Source organism: Saccostrea echinata, unplaced genomic scaffold (genome assembly GCF_033153115.1).
Source record: "Saccostrea echinata isolate AGI-Se365-2 ecotype Australia unplaced genomic scaffold, CSIRO_AGI_Sech_v1 ptg000054l, whole genome shotgun sequence".
Classification (NCBI taxonomy): Eukaryota; Metazoa; Mollusca; class Bivalvia; order Ostreida; family Ostreidae; genus Saccostrea; species Saccostrea echinata.
The window spans coordinates 18,561,271-18,582,340 of NW_026889803.1; the positions used below are offsets into that span (position 1 = coordinate 18,561,271).

General features: G+C 35.2%; 1 protein-coding gene across 1 annotated transcript; it reads right to left on the reverse strand.

The window, feature by feature from the left end:
• Positions 1–538: 538 nt before the first annotated feature.
• Positions 539–21,055, reverse strand: LOC133172354 (E3 ubiquitin-protein ligase TRIM37-like). The gene is made up of 22 exons (XM_061307222.1): positions 20,762–21,055; positions 20,449–20,550; positions 19,161–19,201; positions 18,412–18,531; positions 18,082–18,169; positions 15,127–15,249; positions 14,886–15,009; positions 13,976–14,168; positions 11,597–11,729; positions 11,172–11,248; positions 6,208–6,502; positions 5,915–5,978; positions 5,508–5,680; positions 5,175–5,269; positions 4,825–4,923; positions 4,140–4,219; positions 3,662–3,985; positions 3,305–3,424; positions 3,029–3,158; positions 2,647–2,738; positions 2,162–2,432; positions 539–1,620 (listed from the first exon to the last, which is right to left on the reverse strand). The coding sequence occupies exons 1-22, from the start codon at positions 20,813–20,815 to the stop codon at positions 1,587–1,589; spliced, it is 2,832 nt and encodes a 943-aa protein (XP_061163206.1). The 5' UTR covers positions 20,816–21,055; the 3' UTR covers positions 539–1,586.
• Between the last annotated feature and the right edge of the window lie 15 nt (positions 21,056–21,070).

Sequence of the window (21,070 nt, forward strand, 5' to 3'; positions counted from 1 at the left end):
GCATAAAAATTTACTGGAAGAAAGTTGGAACTCTCTCAGGGTTGAATCTCCAACTATGGTCCTGAACAAAAGAAGTCTTGGCTTACCAAACATGTAACATTATAGCTCAGGAAGTTGTTATACACGTATTCAGTTACTGCAACTGTGCAAGTTGACAGACCAAATTTAATGCAAACCATCAAAATGTTTCTTTAAATTATTTACTGGTACATGTAGAAGTAAAATGTGGCCTCCATTCTAAGAATGAAGAGACTTTTGTAGGCCTTGTTACAGAGTAACATGTTGTGGAACACTTTAATACTGGAAGAACTGGTTAGGCAGGGGTAAATGTTATAGAGTGATCTTTGAGGCACTTATCCTAAAAATTCAACAAATCAGCCATAAAATTTCTCTGTAGAGAAATATGCCCTTGGTTAGATACTTCCTCTTTGATGTTTGACCTTCAGATATGACCTCAAATTTTGAAAGTGTTGACAGTCAGACCTTTATCAATACACATCCTCATCATTAAATCATGGAACATCACCAGGAAGTTCGATTATCATTACTGAAAATATTCATTTATTTCAATTATCAAATAAATACAAATGTAACACAAACATTTTTACATTAGAATCAAACATGTTTGTAAAACACACAAGCAACATGTTCATACATATACTAGTTGTAAGCGTGAGGAAGAAAAAAAAATCTTGCACTGAATTAAATCATCACAGTCCTTGTTCAAAATAGCACTGTCTAAATGACTACACTAATGCCTTAAAAACCATAACCTAATTTACTTTAAAAAAAAAAATAAAATATACAGCATAGGAAATATTAATTAATAGCCATATTCTCTATGCAGTAATGCAAACAAAAAAAAAAAAAAAGCTAAACAAATTGAAGAAGAGATCTGAATTGGAATAAAAAAGATTTTCAAATTGTTTGGAAAAAAAATAATAGCCACAATTATTGAGACCACCTTTGATTCTACATGCCTCTGACAAAAATGAAATGAAGAGTAACTGAAAGATAAGAAATTTCAATATACATGTATTTGTAGAAGCAATAAATAAAACTTTCTCCATTGAAAATTGAACAAAAAAATTACAAATGCAATACCTTTACTTCTTCATTCTTTTTCTCTTACTAGTAATTACTGCATCAAAGGTCTTTTCAATGACCTTAAGCAAATATTCCTTGAAACAATTACAAAACTTACAAAAGTACCTCTTGTTTGAATACCTTTGGTACTTAGACTACTGACTTCATATGAATTTCAAGAGGTTGGAAATATAATAGAAAATTTAGAAAATCTAAACATACAGCCATGGCAGAATAAAGTTCAACATCAGAATGATAAACAAAAATTTCACTTCATTCAAACACAACACATAAGGAAAAAACAGCATGGCAATTTTCCTGAAATGATCATTGTGACTAGATAATTATATATCACTTTAATGGAGTCCACATATAAAATATTTCCTTAATTTTCTACTGCTTTCTTCATGGCTTTTATTGTCTGTAAATCTTGTCTTCCTGTCTCTGAGCTAATATGAACCTTGTTTAGATGATCGTGATTTGGAATGGATGTTGGATTGTTAAACTACAGATGCATCATCACCACTTTCCGACCTGAAATATCCATAAATTGTACAAATAAATCTGATTAATTTCCCCCAGGAAGAATTTGCCATGTACAAAAAGATCAGGTGCAAAAATGTATGTGGCGTTTTTTCTTTTACTGAACATGAGGAAACAATTCATTCTATCTGTTTTCAATAGTTTTCACTAAAAGAGCACATTTTTAAAATTAACAGAGTAAAACTCTTTTTCAAGAATGTTTTTATTTGTAAATTCATGTTAAGTAATCTCAACATACACCATTCTAATAGGAAAGATGGTTCCTAGTCAATTTAACAAGTTTCCAGTGCTGAGTAATTTACACCTCTTCCTAAAAGATTTTTTTTTAAAGTAGGCCATCACTTATATAATGCCAGTCATCAGGCCTATATATAGTTCGTAAAATTAATTTTTTTTGTTACATAATTTTGCATCAAAATATCAAACCGAATTCATACTACTCTCTTCATAGGTGATGAATTCCAAGTTAAAAATTTCATATGAGCTATACATGATGCACAAAGAGTGAAAAGCATTCTTATTGGACACAAACCTAGCTTCCTTGGCGGCAGCAGCCTGAGAACTGAATTCCACCAGAGGACCCGAGCTGGATGATGAGGAATCTGATGACGTGTTGTGATCACTGTTGGTCCCTGCAGCACTGCTGCTAGGCAACTGAGTGCCATCTTTACTGTTACCATGGTTATCAACAACAACAGAGGATAGTCCCACAGTGACTGTTGATCCACCTTTATCTTTTGTCTCCAAGGCTTGTTCAGATTTATTATTCACCTTTTTTACAAAATTCAGAGCCCAGGGTATTCCTATTTAAAAAACAAAAGTTTAAGCCCTATTGATACAGGAAAAATTGTAAACCCAACTACTGCATGTATTTGTGACATCATTTAATCTTAAAAGGTTAAGATCAAAGTTATACTTGTGGATGGAAGAAAGACACATAAATTAATATGTGCCACCCATAATCCTTAATCTTGCATCTCAGGGACAATAAAAAAAATAATAATCCTTCAAACTGACCCTGGTCTTTGTGAGATCCAGAAGCTGCTGTAGAAACCTTGTTCTTGGTGATGACCAGTCTTTTCTTTCTGCTTCCTCCTTGATCAGGTGGACTAAATTTAAACATTAAACATTACTGACCACCAGTTTCAAATAAATAAATAAATGAATAAAATAAATTTCAATTCAGTGCATACAATACATCTTTAATTTATAAAATTGTATAACCTGGAAAAAACTGTTCAAAAGTTTATCTATCCCAGTCCAAGTACATGTAATTTTCCAGAAATAAACATCTTCTGTTTCTTGTAAATGAGTCAGTGAGTAAAGGTATTGAAATGTGAGATATAAATGCATATAAATTAATGTAAATCATGTGACATTTAATGAGTGGACAGTGTACCTGTGTGGAATGGCCGCTGATAGCTGCTGGGACTGGTAACGCTGGGGAGATGGAATGTCATCCAATGATATGTCAGACAAAGTCTCCTGTTCTAAGGAGGCGCTGGTCAAATCAAGGCCCAAAACTCCATCTATACCATCAAAATTCACATGTGCATTAATTTTTAAATGAAAAATTACAAAGTTGATAAACAGGTATTAATACATACATCTAAAAGAAAAACTCTTAATTTAGTTACATACTTATTTTGAAAATGATACATTTATAAATTCCTACCTAAATCTGAAGAGGATATACATGTATTTGTTATTTTCTTTTCCTTCTCTACTTTGAGTTTGCTTCCTTTATCATTTGAAGAAAGATCCATTGATGGAATCTGTACTCGTTCTTTTTTATCTACATAATGAATAACAAATATTTTAAAGTTCAACTTTCTACTGATGTATGAAAGCAAGTCATATTACTTTTTCACAGTAGGATTTTTTCAAAAGCAAAACAACATATATATATATATCCGAATAACCAAAATCAGAGAGGAGAGTAAAATTCACAATGAAACTACACATACCCAGCATAATACCAATGTAACATCAGAAAAGAAAGAAAACTAAACATCACATTTGATAGTGATACCTTTGTTGTCAGATTTGACTATGGCCCTAGCCTCGGTCTCACTGGTTACGGCACCGCTCGCAGCAGCCAGGGTGGAGGCTGCCAGCTCCGTGAACCTCTGGTGTATGTGTTCCAGCATGTAGTCAGTGGTTGGGGGAGGTGGCTTGGAGGCAGTGGCAGGCTTGGCTGGGATGGCAGGCTTGTTGGCAGGAGGTTTAGGCTTGGTGGCAGGATCCTTCTTTGAGTCCTTGTCCTTTGTATCTTTGCTGTTGCTGGAGCTGCAGGATTTGGTGAATTTAAGGACACTGTCCAACCAATCAGAACTAAGTCCATCACCTGCAGCATCTATGATGAAAAATAAAGGCAAAAGCATTCCAAAGTTAGTTCATATTAAAACATCAAATATTATTGTAGGTATATCCAATAGAACTTATGAAAAAAAAATCAAACAATACATGATTTTTTGGAAAGAACTTTCAACATAATTAAAAATAGTTACCATTTCCAACACACCAAGTGTTGTCATATTTAGAGTGTTCTTGTAAAAACTGCATTAGAACTGCTTCATCATCTACAGCACTACAAAGAAATTTAATTTCTATGTAATATTTCATAGTTCTATGGTAAATCTACTATTTCTTTGTAGATTTTAATAGGATGTAAGATACTTGTTCAGACAGCACTGTGATTGAAACTTTAAATTGAAACTCAACACATCATGCTATATTGATACAATGCACACAGGACAGTCTGGGGGGTGTAATAACTATGAGTCACATACCTGTTATCTGTAATTTGGGGATGGGGGTTTAACTATGAGCCCCATACCTGTTGTAATACATGTATTTGGGATGGTCGGGGTGTAATAACCATGAGCCCAATACCTGTTATCTGTAATGTTGGGGTTGGTGGGGGTTTAACTATGAGCCCCGTACCTGTTATCTGTAATGTTGGGGTTGGTGGGGGTTTAACTATGAGCCCCGTACCTGTTATCTGTAATGTTGGTGATGTAACTATGAGCTCCTTACCTGTTATCTGTAATGTTAGGGATAGTGGGGGTTTAACTATGAGCCCTGTACCTGTTATCTGTAATGTTAGGGATGGGGGGGAGGGTTTAACTATGAGCCCTGTACCTGTTATCTGTAATGCTGGGGATGATGGGGGTTTAACTATGAGCTCCTTACCTGTTATCTGTAATGTTGGGGATGGTGGGGGTGTAACTATGAGCCCCCAATCTGTCTAAGTTGTTTTCCCAATTATTCTCCACGTCATTGTCCACAGACCTGGTGAAAGCAAAAGAGAAAATTGACAGATCATTTATACTGTGTACTTCATAGTAATAAACAGGGCCTTATTTCAAAGGTTTTATGTACAGCTCTACTCTTTCTAAGATAAAACATTTCTTTTTCAAAACACACTTTACTACCATATCAAAACACCAAAAAACATTTTTTTTTTAATTGACAGTGCATTAGAAGTGAAATGAGGACAACAGACATACAGTTGGTATAATCAGTTGATTTTTTAAACTTACATAGTCTCTTCATCGATGTCATTTTCATCGTTGTGTTCTGTTGTCCCCTGTTCATTGTCATGTTCACAGTCCTCTATATCATACTGGCTGATCTCCTTTACCAGAAATACATCAAGATTAAAAACATTCTGCAAGACTTAAAACTTAGGAAAACAATGTTTGAAATTATTGGACTTGAAAAAGTTTTCATGTAAAAACACAAGAAAAATGTATCCATGCATAATTTTTTAGCTTTTCTTTGCTGTACACTTGTGGGACTCAAAACAGACGTATTTTTTTAATCTTTCCTCAACACCCCCCCTCCCCCCCCCCCCCCAAAAAAAATTCCCTTACATCTATTGAGCCAGAGGTTGAGCTGTCATCCTTGGCTGTATGGTCTTCCTCACACAGCTCAATTTCGATCTCGGAGCCTGAGTTTGGATGGATCGGTTTGGGGTACAGAATGGAATGCTGAGCAAGATTTCCATCACCACTGCTCTGGGGATCTATCAGTGGAAGGGGGGATTCTGCAAAGAAAGACATGGCTTTCAATTTTTAAGGAGAAAAGCACATATTCTTATACTGATACAATGTGCATAATGTTTCAATATTTTATTGTTTATGTTAATTGTTGGAAATATTTCAAAATGGATGAGAGATAATTTTGTTGATTGACCTGATGTAAAATGAGTTTCAGTGAACTGAGCTATCTGTACACTGTAAATAATAAGTTACGAAATACATGTAAAAGCTATATATACCAGCTGATGCTCCACCCTTTTTGCCAGACCCCGAGTTTCTAGACATTTCAAGCAAGAGTAATCTCTACAATATCAGGAACAGAGTTTAAGCGTTTAGAGAACATGAAACATAATAAATTAATAAGTCTAAAACTTTTCTTACTAAATAGATGTTACATTTTAGTATTACTAGTTTTGAAAGGGGGTATTTTTATGGTCATAAATGATCAAAATAGTTTTTCTTTTCTTAGAAATACAAAATGGTTTAGAAGTTGATGGAATCAAAGTGGAGAATAAGATATATGTGTAACTACCTCTTTGAGATCAGTGATCTGGTTGATGAGTTGAGTATGAGTCGACTCCAGCTGATTAATGTACCACTGCTGGTCTCGGCACTTCTGGTAAAATGTCGGGGGTCGAACCTGGAACCTCAGGATCAGTGTGTCAGTGTCAGTGTCCAGGTACCCCTCGCTGGCTAGCAGGTCAAGACGGAAGAACCTGTTGTACCCCCAACACTCCCCCACCTCAAAGTCTGAGGCAAATTCTCGAACTATGTTCTTTGTGTAGTCTCTGGAGGCTTGATGGACCATCTCCACTCTGTATTCATATCTGTCAAAAATAAATTGCACAATGTAGTGAATTTGTGAAAGACCCAATACAAACTGAATGAATTTTCAGATTTCATAGTACATGTACAGCTACAGCACTCCCTTCCTTTTTTTTACTTTGCTTCTGTTATGTTTTGAAATTCTTTGCTATTGATTAAACCAGTTTCTAATCAAGAACAAGAGGCCTATGGGCCACAACGCTCACCTGAGTAACTTTGGCCCTGCTGTTCTTCACCAGACTTTCCCCCATGTAATACACCTATTGTGGTCCTATCCTATCCTAGGGATCATGCTTTTAACAATTTATAATCTACACTACCCCAGGATACTTCCATATAGGTTTCAGCTTTTCTGGCCCAGTGGTTCTTGAGAAGAAGATTTTTAAAGATTTTTCGTATATATTTCAATGTCAAAAATGGATTCCCTATTGTGGCCCCGCCCTAACCCCAGGGGTCCTTTTTAAAAAAAAAAATAATTTAGAATCTACACTACCCCAGGATACTTTCACATAAGTTTCAGCTTTTCTGGCCCAATGGTTCTTGAGAAGAAGATTTTTAAAGACTTTTTTCTCAATATATTTCAATGTAAAACTTGGATTCCCTATGGTGGCCCCACCCTACCCAGGGGACATGTTTTTAACAGTTTAGAATCTACACTACCCCAGGATGCTTCCACATAAGTTTCAGCCTTTCTGGTTCAGTGGTTCTTGAGAAAAAAGATTTTTAAAGATTTTTTCTATATATTTCAATTTAAAACTTGGATTCCCTATTGTGGCCCCGCCTAGCTGCAATAATGTAGCCCTCTCCGATTTTTTTTAATCTAATATTTTCAGGAGAGGGCTACAATTCCACTGCATCTCCATAATGGTGCAAATACATTTTTTAGATACGGGCGACTGCAGGCAAAATAAATTGTTTTTGCATTCAACTTACTTCCAATAAGAAGGAATTTTTATTCACTATCAACATCATAGCCCTTTATACGCGAAAACCAAGTAAAATAAATCTGCGTGTTTTCCATTCGTTCACCTCAGCAGCCATGACAGTTCTCGCGTGATGTACTGAGACTTGCACTTGAAATTTAGAATCACTTGATAATGTAAATGTCGGTGTTGATAAATGTTTCTGTTGTATGGTATCACTAAACATCGATAAATAAAAGCATTCATGCGATATTTTTATCATAAACAGTGATATTTATGCTTATAATAAGGGAAATCCATACAGATCCACTCCCCTAGATCCCAAATTCTCATTGGTTGTCCCAAAATAAAATCGATCAAGGTCAGTAAACATGGCGGATAAATTCAACTTGTGATGTTGACATACACGAAAAATAACCGATATACAGATTGTTCTGTGTGTTTTTGGATCAATTCATGTCCTGCATAACTACATTTTATGAGTTCAGGTAAGATATGTTAACAAAATACCCACTTACTGATAATTTGAGCCGAAATCTGTGTGGTAGTGAATCACTCCCGCACTTGCACCTAAGGAGTTGTAGCTCTCTCCCCCCCCCCCCCCCCCCCCCCACAAAAAAAACAAGAGGCCCAAGGGCCTTGAATCGCTCTTCTGATAAACTGTACAACTTATCACTTCATTTGAAGCCTGTACGTATCCTGTATATTTAGATAAACCCTTGAAATTCCAATTCACACTCTGAGAACCCAAGATGATTCTAAGCCAATTAGTACCTGAGAGTTGGTCATGGTGGCCTACTTATCACTTGTCATTCTCTGAGGACCCATCAACTAAGTTTGATGATTCTATAATAAGCCAATTAGTACATAAAATGTTTTTTAAAATTATGACCATAAAATTTTATAAGTAGGTCAAAGTGACCTACTTAGGACCCAAGATGCATCAACTGACATCTTGGATGATTCTAAGCCAATTAGTACCTGAAATATTTAATTAAAGCCATAAATTTTCAAAAGTAGGTCATGGTGACCTACTTTTCAGTTGTTGTACTCCGAAGACCCAAGATACATCGACTGACAAAGTTTGATGATTCTAAGCCAATTAGTACCCAAAATATTTAATTAAAGTCATAAATTTTCAAAAGTAGGTCATGGTGACCTACTTTTCAGTCAACCTACTCCGAAAACCCAAGATGCATCAACTGACAAAGTTTGATGATTCTAAGCCAATTAGTACCCGAAAATATTAAATACAGCCATAAAATTTCAAAAGTAGGTCACCGTGACCTACTTTTTAGCTGTCGTACTCAAAGGACCCAAGATGCATCAACTGACAAAGTTTGATGATTCTTAGCCAATAAGGACCAGCATTATTTAATTAAAGCCATAAATTTTCAAAAGTAGGTCACGGTAACCTACTTTTCAGTCAACCTACTCCGAAGACCCAAGATGCATCAACTGACAAAGTTTGATGATTCTAAGCCAATAAGTACCTGAAATATATAAATAAAGCCATAAATTTTCAAAAGTAGGTCACGGTGACCTACTTTTTAGTTGACCTACTCTGAAGACCCAAGATGCATCAACTGACAAAGTTTGATGATTCTAAGCCAATTAGTACCTGAAATTTTTATTATAGTCATATAAAGTGAAAAGTAGGTCACGGTGACCTACTTTTCATTTGATGTTATTTGAGGACCAAAGATGCATCAACTTACAAAGTTTTATGATCATAGGCCTCAAAATGTCCAAATTATGCCTCTAAAGTGCTTTGAAATCAAATGCCTGCAAAGTTCAAAAAGTAGGTCACTGTGACCTACTTTTTAATAAATATGTTTTATGGCCCCAAGATGCATCATATTACAAGATTTCATGATTCTAAACCTCTCGGTATTCGAATTAATGGCCTTAATTGTTTTTAAAAAGATTAGCCATAAAATTCAAAAAGTAGGTCAAGGTGACCTACTTTTAAGTTGACATACTTTGAGGACCCAACATACATCAACTGACAAAGTTTGATGATCATAGGCCTTAAATTGTTCAAAATATGCCTTTAAATCATTTTGAAAAAGAATGGCCGCAAAATTTAAAAAGTAGGTCACCGTGACCTACTTTTGAGTCAACATGATATGAGGTCTTTAGATGCATCAACTGACAAGATTTGATGATCCTAGTCCTTATAGTAAGCAAAATATCAACATTTTAATAAAATGTAATTTTTGGTCAACTTTGAAGTGACCTTGAGACCACGCCCTTTGCCCCAGGGTAAATCCCCGTGCAAATTTTAATCTACAACATAATCTCATCCTTTTGTGTAAGTTTGGTGATAATCTGCCCTGTGGTTCTTGAGAAGAAGATTTTTTAGCAACCAGTACTTTTGTTTCTATTTTCCTAATTATCTCCCCTTGTTTAAGGGTCACAACCCTAGTTTTAGTATAAACGGGAGCCCTTGGGCCAAGGATACCCTGTGACAAATTTGACAAAAATTGGCCAAGGGGTTCTTGAGTTATGGCCCATATTCTAAAAAGTTTACGCACACCGCACGCCGCACAAATGGCCATAGCATTAGCTCTTTGAGCCTTTGGCTCAGAAGAGCTAACAAAAAATTGGAGAGGGCTACATTATTGCAGCTAGGCCTCACCCTACTCCCCAGGGTCATGATTTGAACAATTTAGAATCTACACTACCCCAGGATGCTTCCACATAAGTTTCAGCTTTTCTGGCCCAGTGGTTCTTGAGAAGGTTCTGTTAAAGAATCTTTAAAAATCTTTTTTAAAGATTTTTTCTATATATTTCAATGTAAAACTTGGATTCCCTATTGTGGCCCCCCCTACCCCTGGGGGTCATGATTTTAACAATTTAGAACCTACACTACCCCAGGATGCTTCCACATTAGTTTCAGCTTTTTCTGGCCCAGTGGTTCTTGAGAAGAAGATTTTTAAAGATTTGTTTCTATATATTTCAATGAAAAACTTGGATTCCCTATTGTGGCCCCACCCTACCCCCGGGGACATGATGGGTCATGATTTTAACAACTTAGAATCTACACTACCCCAGGATGCTTCCACATAAGTTTCAGCTTTTCTGGCCCAGTGGTTCTTGAGAAGAAGATTTTTAAAGATTTTTTCTATATATTTCAATGTAAAACTTGGATTCCCTATTGTGGCCCCGCCCTACCCCCAGGGGTCATGATTTTAACAATTTAGAATCTACACTACCCCAGGATGCTTCCACATTAGTTTCAGCTTTTCTGGCCCAGTGGTTCTTGAGAAGAAGATTTTTAAAGATTTTTTCTATATATTTCAATGTAAAACTTGGATTCCCTATTGTGGCCCCGCCCTACCCCCGGGGGTCATGATTTTAACAATTTAAAATCTACACTACCCCAGGATGCTTCCACATAAGTTTCAGCTTTTCTGGCCCAGTGGTTCTTGAGAAGAAGATTTTTTAATGACCCCACCCTATTTTTGCCTTTTCTTGAATTCCCCTTGTAAAAGGGCTTGGCCCTTCATTTAAACAATTTAACTTCCCCTTCACCCAAGGATGTTTTGTGCCAATTTTGGTTAAAATTGGCCAAGTGGTTCTTGAGAAGAAGTTGAAAATGTGAAAAGTTTACAGACGGACGGACAGACAGACGGAAGGACAGACGGACGGACGACGGACAATGGGTGATCAGAAAAGCTCACTTGAGCTTTCAGCTCAGGTGAGCTAAAAATGCTGAAAAAATGCTACAATATCTGTTTCTTACTTAGAGTTTTCAGAGAGTCCAACAGACAATTCTAGGAATACTGATAGGTAATTTCCCCTTACAACTCCATTGCCATCCTAATTGAAAATATAAAATTGTAAAAAAACAAGTACAAGTTTGACAAGAAGGGTAAATTCAGGTGTCTGTAAATTGTCAAACTTCTTTATTTCATTCACTTGTTAGACAAATTATTACAAGGATAAAACAGGTGAATGCTTACAAAAACAGTTATGTGTTCATAACAGTGATATTTTATCATTCAAGCCAAAGTTATTTCTAGAGAAAGGGTTCAATTAAATTCAGAATTATTAAAAGTTAAATAAATTTCAGATTTACATGATAGACTTTGAGTCATGGCTGACTGTACACTATATAGTTCTTCACAGACATTCAGAATATATTTTATTATTATATTTCAGACTTACAGGATAGACTTTGAGTCTCCAGCTGAGGCCTGATACATGTAATGGCTGACTGTAGACTGGGTCAGCTCTCTGTTGTAAAACACTGAAGTTCTTCATCACAAAAGTACTCGTGTCATACTGGGGGACTATCTCACTGTTCAAAAGACAAAAGTACTGATGTCATACTGGGGGACTATCTCACTGTACAAAAGACAAAAGTACTGATGTCATACTGGGGGACTATCTCACTGTACAAAAGAAAAAAGTACAGTGGTTCCCGTTTTATCGAATAGTCAAGTTGTCAGCCTAGTTTTATCCGAATAGCCGAAAATTAGAATAGCCGATTGCTCCATACCGAGTCCAAAGATAGATGTATAGAGCTACATGTATTGATAATACATCGTAGCTAGCAAATTTCAAGCTTGCACTTTCGTTTTCTTTTGACATGTTTACTTAATGACTTTACTAAAAATAATTTATTTCACTTACTTATGAATTTAATATGAAATTTTTTTTTCAAATAAATTGACGTATAGAATATATTCTTTGATAGTTATTGCCATCTTTCTTCAGCACATGTTTACATTCCTTCTTCGACGGTCGCCATTTTGGAAACGGAAGTAGACTAAATGCTTGACTAATAACCGTAAACTATTTTTCCCTGGATAGATTGTAAATTAAAAATAAACAAAAATATTAAATATATGTAATTGTTTCCTTTTGATTTGTTACTTTAATACGGTTACATATTTTATACTGTGTGTGAGTTTACCAGTCTCGTTCATGTCTGCTGAAGAAAGATTTTGAGAGCCATGTGGAGAAAGATGGTATGAATTTTGAGACGTATTTTTATAGAGCGAGCCATTTGTGATTTTTACCATAAATTTTGCACTGAAAAGTGAATAAATATTAAGCCAATTGACCAAGTTAAACGAGTGAATAGGTTTATTTCATTATCCAAGCAAACTGTCATACACAAGCTAATCAGTTCAATAATTAAGATTTCACGCCGAAAAAATTGCAAATAATTGTCATAATTAACAAGTGCATCATTGAACCCAAGCTGATCACCACAACTGTAATCAAAACATATCTATTTACTATGCCCACTATTGACACAGGTAAGGTGCCTGTGTGCGTCCAGGCGTAACTAATCCCCTCATTGTCGTACTCAAGCCAGTCAAGGTAATTGGTGTCAAACTGTGTAAACAAAGGCTTCACATACGAAGTTGGAGGTGTGAACAAGGTGCTGATTATCAAAAAACACTATAATAGTCCAAATTTTTGTATCGGATAAAACGAAATTCCAGTATTTTCTCATCAGAATATCAGGTGAAATTATTAATAAATATATAAGAAATGGTTTTGTGCTCTGATATTATATTGAAATAGCCGAAATATTCGTTAAACCGCTATCCGATAAAATGGAAGCCACTGTACTGATGTCATACTGGGAAACTATCTCACTTTACAAAAGACAAAAGTACTGATGTTATACTGGGGGACTATCTCACTGTACAGAAGACAAAGTACTGGTGTCATACTGGGGGACTATCTCACTGTACAAAAGACAAAAGTAATGGTGTCATACTGGGGGACTATCTCACTGTACAAAAGACGAAAGTACTGATGTCATACTGGGGGACTATTATCAATGTACAAAAGACAAACATAAGCTATGTTTAATCAATATCAAAAGCAACTTAGTGTTCCTTGTCACAGATTATATATGAAATAATTATATTTGAAAGAATAATGTTTAACAGTGTACAATTATTGTTATTTTTCAGGTCAATATAATTATTTTGCTATCTGAGGAGTAAAATATTCTCCTTTGGGCTCAGTAAATATTGTACTCCTCGAGTAGCTAATTCACTGATTTGACTTCAGAAACAGCAATAATAAATTAATTGTTTTATTATTTGATTAAATGATACCCCCCCCCCCCCCCCAAAAAAAAAACAAACAAAAAACAAAAAAAAACCTAGTTCTGGAGCAGGTGAACAAAACCGACTATTTCCAAATTATTTTTACACCACTGTTGAAAAAATAAATACTTATGTTCACCTGGCATGTCTCGTGCAGGTAAACTTAACTTGGAATGATATCTAGAATGTTGGACCTAGGCCAATCAGATAGCCAGGAGTTTATTCAATCATATAATACTGCATACTGTGTGAATAATGATCCTGTATTTCATACACTGTTTATAACACTCACTTTGATATTGAAATTTTAGTGCAAATGAAGAACCTCGACAATTTGACACAATCGTAATGGTGAAATTTGTGTTTTATTATATATACATAACATACAATTATCATCCAAAATATCTACAATATGGCACTACACTTACCTTTATATTTAAAACATACAGTCATTCATATTCCTAATACACACCTGGTAAAATCTGCAGGTACAGGAGCAGTTACAAATGAGGCCATGGGTTTACAGTGGAACTGCTTGAACATCTGTAGGAGTTCAGTGCTTTGGCTGATCAGTTCATTCTTGCCACTGTTCAGCAACTTCTGGTTCATTTTCTGGATTAGTGTCTCTAACTTTTCTGTGTCCTGGGTCACCTGACCTCTCTGGCCTATAAAACATTAAAAGTAAACATTTCCCAATCTTCGTGTATTTGCAAAATTTTATATATCCCAGTAGGTACAAGCATTTTAATTTACTTTTGAATCATTACATGTATACTGAAATGCACATTTAAAGCAAATGTACATTGCATTTACTTTACTTTCATTTAAGAATACTTAAAACTTTATTCAAGAGATAATTTTTTTGGTAATTCAAAATGCAGATTGTAAAAAGTGTCCTCCAAGATCAGTGTATGTAGATAAATGCAAGGAAAAATTATGAAGTGTAAATAAAATTTACCTCTAAGCTCTATAAAAAAAGTAAAGTGTCTTTGAGACCTACCCATCAAAGTTAGAAGTTTAGACTTGAGCTGGGTCTCTATAAACCTTGGAACCTACCCATCAAAGTAAGAAGTTTAGACTTGAGCTTGGACTCTAACCTTGTATTCTACCCATCAAAGTACCGGTAAGATGTTTAGATTTGAGCTGCCAGGTCTCTAATCTTGGAACCTACCCATCAAGGAAAGAAGTCTAGACTTGAGTGGGTGTCTTATCTTGTAACCTACCCATTAATTTAAGAAGTTTAGATTTGAGCTGGGTCTCTACTTTTGTAACTTACCTATCATAATAAAAAGTTAAGACTTGAGCTGGGTCTCTAATCTTGTAACCAACCCATCAAAGTAAGAAGTTTAGACTTGATCTGGGTCTCTAATCTTGTAACCTACCCATTAATGTAAGTAGCTTAGACTTGAGCTGGGTCTCTAATCTTGCAATCATAAGTTCCACTGCATTCCTGATTTCTCTTACTCTCTCATCTTTAGCAGTCTTTACACCCTCAATGTTTCGTTCCTATTAACAAATCAGATTTAAAGTAAATTAATGGATTGACAAGAGTGTAAGTTTAGTGAAACACAAATACCATTCCTCTAAGTAAAAGTTACGAGTTCAAAGATAAACATAACTCACCACATCCTGCACCAGACTAATCAGCTCTACATGACGACGTTTCAGCTGATTCAATTCTTCTGTAATTTTCTTCACATGCTCATTATAGACATCATCCAGAGGTTTGAATGTATGACCAGAGTGCTGAAATGACAATTTAACATTTATTTTTTTCATTTAATAAAAAGGCACCATTGTTGAAGTGACTTAGATGAATATATCTTACCATGTGATATTAAAGGTGCATAGACACAGATTTGAAGTTTATATTTTCTCAAATTTTCTGTATAATATCACAACTTACATGTTGCTATAGAATTTCACACGAATATAAAATTAAAAACTTATTTAATCTGGAAATTATTGAAACTACGGATTTCAGGAGGCGTTTGATTAACACATCCTTGCACTTTCACAATTTTTAACTTTATCCTTAATACTTAAGAAAATTAGCAATTTTGTTGTGTATTAATGAATAATATTACATCTATAATCCAGAAAATTCAGAGTAAAAATGTGCGAAAGCAAAACTCACTCACTTAAGTACTGTCAGCCAGTGCTCAGTGTTGTGTAGTTGTGTAAAGAGTTTAACAAATTGAATACACCCGTGAAACGTAAACTGTTTTTGTAAACAGGGCACGAGCTCTGTTGTTGTTAATGTTTAGGTTTCACTGGGTGTGTTCAATTGTTAAACTCTGCACACACCACTGAGCACGGACTGACAATACTGGTGAGAGGATTTTGCTTTCTACATTTTTACTCTGAAATTTCTGCATTATAGTTTTAATATTTTTCATTAATAAACAACAAAATTGCTACTTTTCTAAAGTAATAAGGACAAAATTAAAATTTGTGAAAGTGCAAGGATGTGTCTATCAAACGCGTCCAGAAATTTGAAGTTTCAATAACTTCCAGATTAAATAAGATTTTTATCAAATTTTCGTATGAAATGCTATAGCAACATATAAGTCATGAAATTATACAGAAAATTTGAGTAAATGTTAACTTCAAATCTGTGTCTAAGCACCTTTAACAAAAATTTAGAAGTCTTACTATAAGCTTCAACAAATCTCCTTATTTTTTTTTTCAAAAGGACACCTAAAAAGGGATGCTATATTCACTTCAATATATACTGAAACGCAAAAGAAACGCAACCCCATTTAAACATAAATAGTTTAAATTTTTATAATTTATTGTTAGCAATTTTGAATCGCAGGATATCATACACATTTCCAAGCAATGTTATGGTTGATTGAACTCGGTCACACTACACGTTTTCGCGTCAGCGAGGCATCAATAAAAACCATGATTAGCACGTGCACGGATACACGCTACAGTATTTCGTGCGTCTCAGACTTGTTTGTTATTCTTCAGGTATCTGGTAAGAATAATCCGACATTAAAATTTGTTTTTCATATTGCAATAAGTATGCCTAGGCTCTCAAACGATGCGTGCAATAGGGCAGTGTAGTTACTGTTAGCTGGAAACATCCATAGTGATGTTGCAAGAACACTGAATGTCCACAAAAGCACAATATCTCGTCTCTACAAACGCCTTAGACAAACTGGTACTACTTCTGATCGCCCTCGAACTGGTCGACCAAAGGTGATGACGCCTCGTCAGGATCGTTTCATAAGGTTGCAGCACTTGCGCAACCGGTTTAGAACTGCACAAAAAACTGCAAATGAGACACCTGGGACGCATAATCCAAGAATAAGCCGAGATACTGTGCTTAGGCGTCTTCGCTCATATGGCATCAAGCCGCGTCGCATTGCAGTGGGAATGCCCCTTAATCTCATCGACGTGACGTCAGACTACAATGGTTGCAACGACACCGTCCAACTGCGTTTTCAATGCAAAGATGGCGTCGTGTACTCTTCTCTGACGAGTCAAAATTCACGCTTTACCGTTCAGATGGGCGTCGGCGTGTTTTTAGATGCCGTGGTGAACATTATGTCGATAACTGCATGGTGGAATGTGACAGGTTTGGTGGTGGAAGCGTAATGGTGTGGGGAGGGATCTGTTGTGGTCGCAAAACCCACTTGGTATTCATTGAAGGCAGTTTGACAGCTCAGCGGTACATTGACACTGTTCTGCAACCTGTAGTCGTTCCGTTTGTCCACCAGAATAACCTTATCTTCCAACAAGACAATGCAAGGTGTCATGTGGCGCGACGTTCAATTGATTTTCTTCACGAAAACAATGTCGAAACGTTACCTTGGCCCCCATACAGTCCCGATTTGTCGCCTATAGAGCATGTGTGGGACATGTTGGATCGACGCATTCGAACGCGCCAAAATCCACCGGAGACTCTGCCCGCTTTGCGTCAGGCACTTCTGGAAGAGTGGCAGAACATTCCTATGACACAAATCAACCGTGTAACAAACTCTATATTCTGCATCGCAGAATTCGAGCAGCAACAATTGCTAAAGGAGGGCATATTCGATATTAAACTAGGAAAATTTCAATGGTTACCACCTCTACATCCTTGATATTTTTTTGCCAGAGTGATGGTAGATAAGTCATAATTTGATACAGTATTGAATAGAATACATAGTGTATCTTCTATAAGATGTAAACATTAAATCTTATACTTAAATGAAATATTAAAATTTTATCGAAAATTGGAGGTTGCGTTTCTTTTGCGTGTCAGTATAGTTGTAACACTATTATTTACTAGGGGTATAACATACCAATATACATGTACCAGAACACCACAATACACAAAAAAATTGCACCATACAAAAACTGTATCCCTGTAGGGGTACCATATACAGAGCATCTTAAGCAACTTACACTACATGTACATGTATTTCTTTTTAATTTTATCTAAGAAAAGTGATTTTCTTTATCTACTTATGCTGTTTTTTGTGTACAGAGCTTACTGAACATTACATAATGTTTTAGTGAGCTGGAGAAATAATCAACAACTTTTATCCTTTCACATTGTGTTAGAAAATAGAAATAAATCTTTACCGTTCCTCCCCAGAGTGCACATTGATGACAAATGCATTGTTTACAAGTCCAGCAATATACACTCAGTTTCTCCTGGTGGTCATCACATCTAAAAATAGTAGGAAAACACTGTTAGTCCCAAGGTTCAACGTTTCTTCCAGGTCCATACAAAATTTGTACCATCATACTGTATATTACCCATTGCACATCTGAGATTTTTTGAACTTATTTTTTAAAAATTCTCCTCTGACACTATATTTAATATTTAAAATAAAAAATCACTGAATACTATAAACAGTGGGATATTTAGTTGTGAGAATAAAGGAAGAGTGTAGTTTAAATTGAACATACTTGTCTTTGTCAGAGTCCTCTTTCTTTGGGGAGGGAGCGCAGTCTTTAAGCGTGTCTAGCTGGTTAGTTACTTCCTCCGCCCAGCGACAGTTGACCAGCTCATGAATATGGAGAGATGCTCTTTAATAAAAAGATAAAACTTGTACCATCCTTCAAACATTATAACAAACTTTAAGGAGTCACACAAATGTGTACTTAAAGATTCAAATAAAATTCTAACTTCTATGATTTGGGATAAGCACATTTTATAACTCTTATTAAAACCAATTAATAACAATCTATATTGGGAAGTCACAATAAATATACTGGTAATAACTGAAATATAATAATCCAAATATTGCAATGGAAATAAGTATTAAATGTCATTTCAAATTGTCATTGTTAGTGGTATATGCTTGTCTCTGTATTTTTTTTATGTTATAATCTTAAAAATGGTTTAAATTGCAACACTTTTGCTTTGTGTTGGTTAAAGATAAAGATATTTATAAATTATAAATTTTCATTACTCAGGGTATCCATTTTTATAAAACAGTGCAATGTAGCAAAACTTATCAAAATAACTGACTGTAATAATGACAGTACTATTGCATTGAACATAAATATCATAATATTTTAATAATATTGTAATAATTGTAATAATAATATGCCTCTACTGGCTGTGTTGTTATGTTGACAGAGTTGTTCATAATTATATCTTTTTGTGTATTTGAAGAAATTCTTCATCTATTATAAATAAGTCTATAGATTACCTGCAGTGTGGACATTGTGATCTTTGTTCTGTTAACCATCTCTGTAATAAACATAGAAAATATTTTTAAATTAAAAATAAGTTTCAGTTAGCCCAAATATCAAAGTTATTAAAAACAGATAAATCATACCCAAATTTAACTGCGGGATGTAGAAATTTTATCAGCAAGTCAGTAAAACAGAATGGAATGCAAAATTCCTAGTGTAAAGCTCCTTGAACTGATTATACTTTTGAAAATGGATAAATAAACTTGCCTTGTAATAAATAGAACATTCTATCGTTAAAATAATAATTGTCCTAAAGACCAGGTTTAATGATAGAATATGTTTAGTGTGTTGCCAATGTACCAAAATAATTAGGTGCAGATAACTCTAATCTACATGTTTATTGTGAATAATCCTAAAAGTTCTGAATGTCAACATGGCATTTAAATTCGAAGTGAGAAAAAACGTTGAGAAAATGAGTTGAATTTTTGTCTATCTATGGATTTTTTTTTTTTTTGGTAAAAGGCATACACAAACTCAAAAAAGTTTGTCAACATTAATTTGGTAGTTATTTTCAGTGCAACGCCTTTTGTATTCTTCAAAATCGTGTCGGAGCAGATCTGCTCTGATTTGCTACATTGTCCCTAGTTAGAATAATCAAACTGTGTCTCGGGACAAGCCCTCACCACAGTTAGAATACGTCCCATATACATGTACTTGCAATGTAGCAAATCGGAGTGGATCCACTCTGAAATGATTTTGAAGAATACAAAAGGAGTTGCACTGATGCCTAGGGTTGTGATGCCTTTGTTACTAGAGTCATCTAAACCAAGGTTGTGTTTGGATGGAAGGTATGCAAATTTATGGATAAAGGATTTTCCTTTTCGTCTTGAAACCTTACATAATGTTCATAGTTAAATAGATCCTGAGGCATGGATGGTGAAAATAACTACCAAATTAATCATAACAAACCTTTTTGAGACGGTATATGTCTTTAAACCTAAAATATAATCCATATAAATACGAAAATTCAACTCATTTCTCAACGGGTTTTTTTCTCGCTTCAAATTTAACACCATGTTGACATTCGGAACTCTCTGGATTGTTCATAGAAAATGCGCAGAGTATGAGTTATCGCCCATGTTTATTTTGCAACATTGTCAATACATGGAACGAAATTCTATCGTTAAACTGGTTCCATAGGACAATATCATTTTAACGATAGAACGTTCTATCTACATTGTCCCGAGACACAGTAAGGTTATTCTAACCAGCCTCATAAGTAAAGCAAAATTAGCAACATACCCGTATACATGAGAAGCAGCAGAGTTTGGAACAATGAGGACATAATCGTGCATCTCTCAACTTCTCCATACAAATGAAGCATCGAAATACTTCAGCTAGGCTCTTTAACAAAAGGAGAAAAAGTTAATATACAAATTACACATATAAGTTTCGAGTGAATAAGATGGTTGTTTTGAAATAAATATGAAGAACTTAGTCTTTAGATTTGTTTGATGCAGTTTTTTCCCCCACTCTTGTCATTTTAAAAGAGAATTGAGTCAACTTTGGATCGTATTAATAAATCTCTGACGTTTTTTTTAAATATGTTTTATACCTCCATTGTTGAGTCTTCTAGTCGTCTACTTTCTTGTCTGCCACCAGATGCCATTCTCACGTGTATTCCATTGTTGTCAACAAAACACCATTGTGTTTTGGTGAGCAATCGTTGACTGTGCAAGAACTTGTTAAAACAGTGCTGGGGTCAAGGCCGTTTCAACCGCCAAGCTTTGATATTTTTGTTTCTAGGCTAGCAAGTGTATTTTTTTCGTTCGCTTTCTCGTATATGTTTCCTTATCCCCAAAACACCACCTAACATTGTACTCGAAGAAATATCTAAGAGTTTTGATACCATCCGTAATTTTTC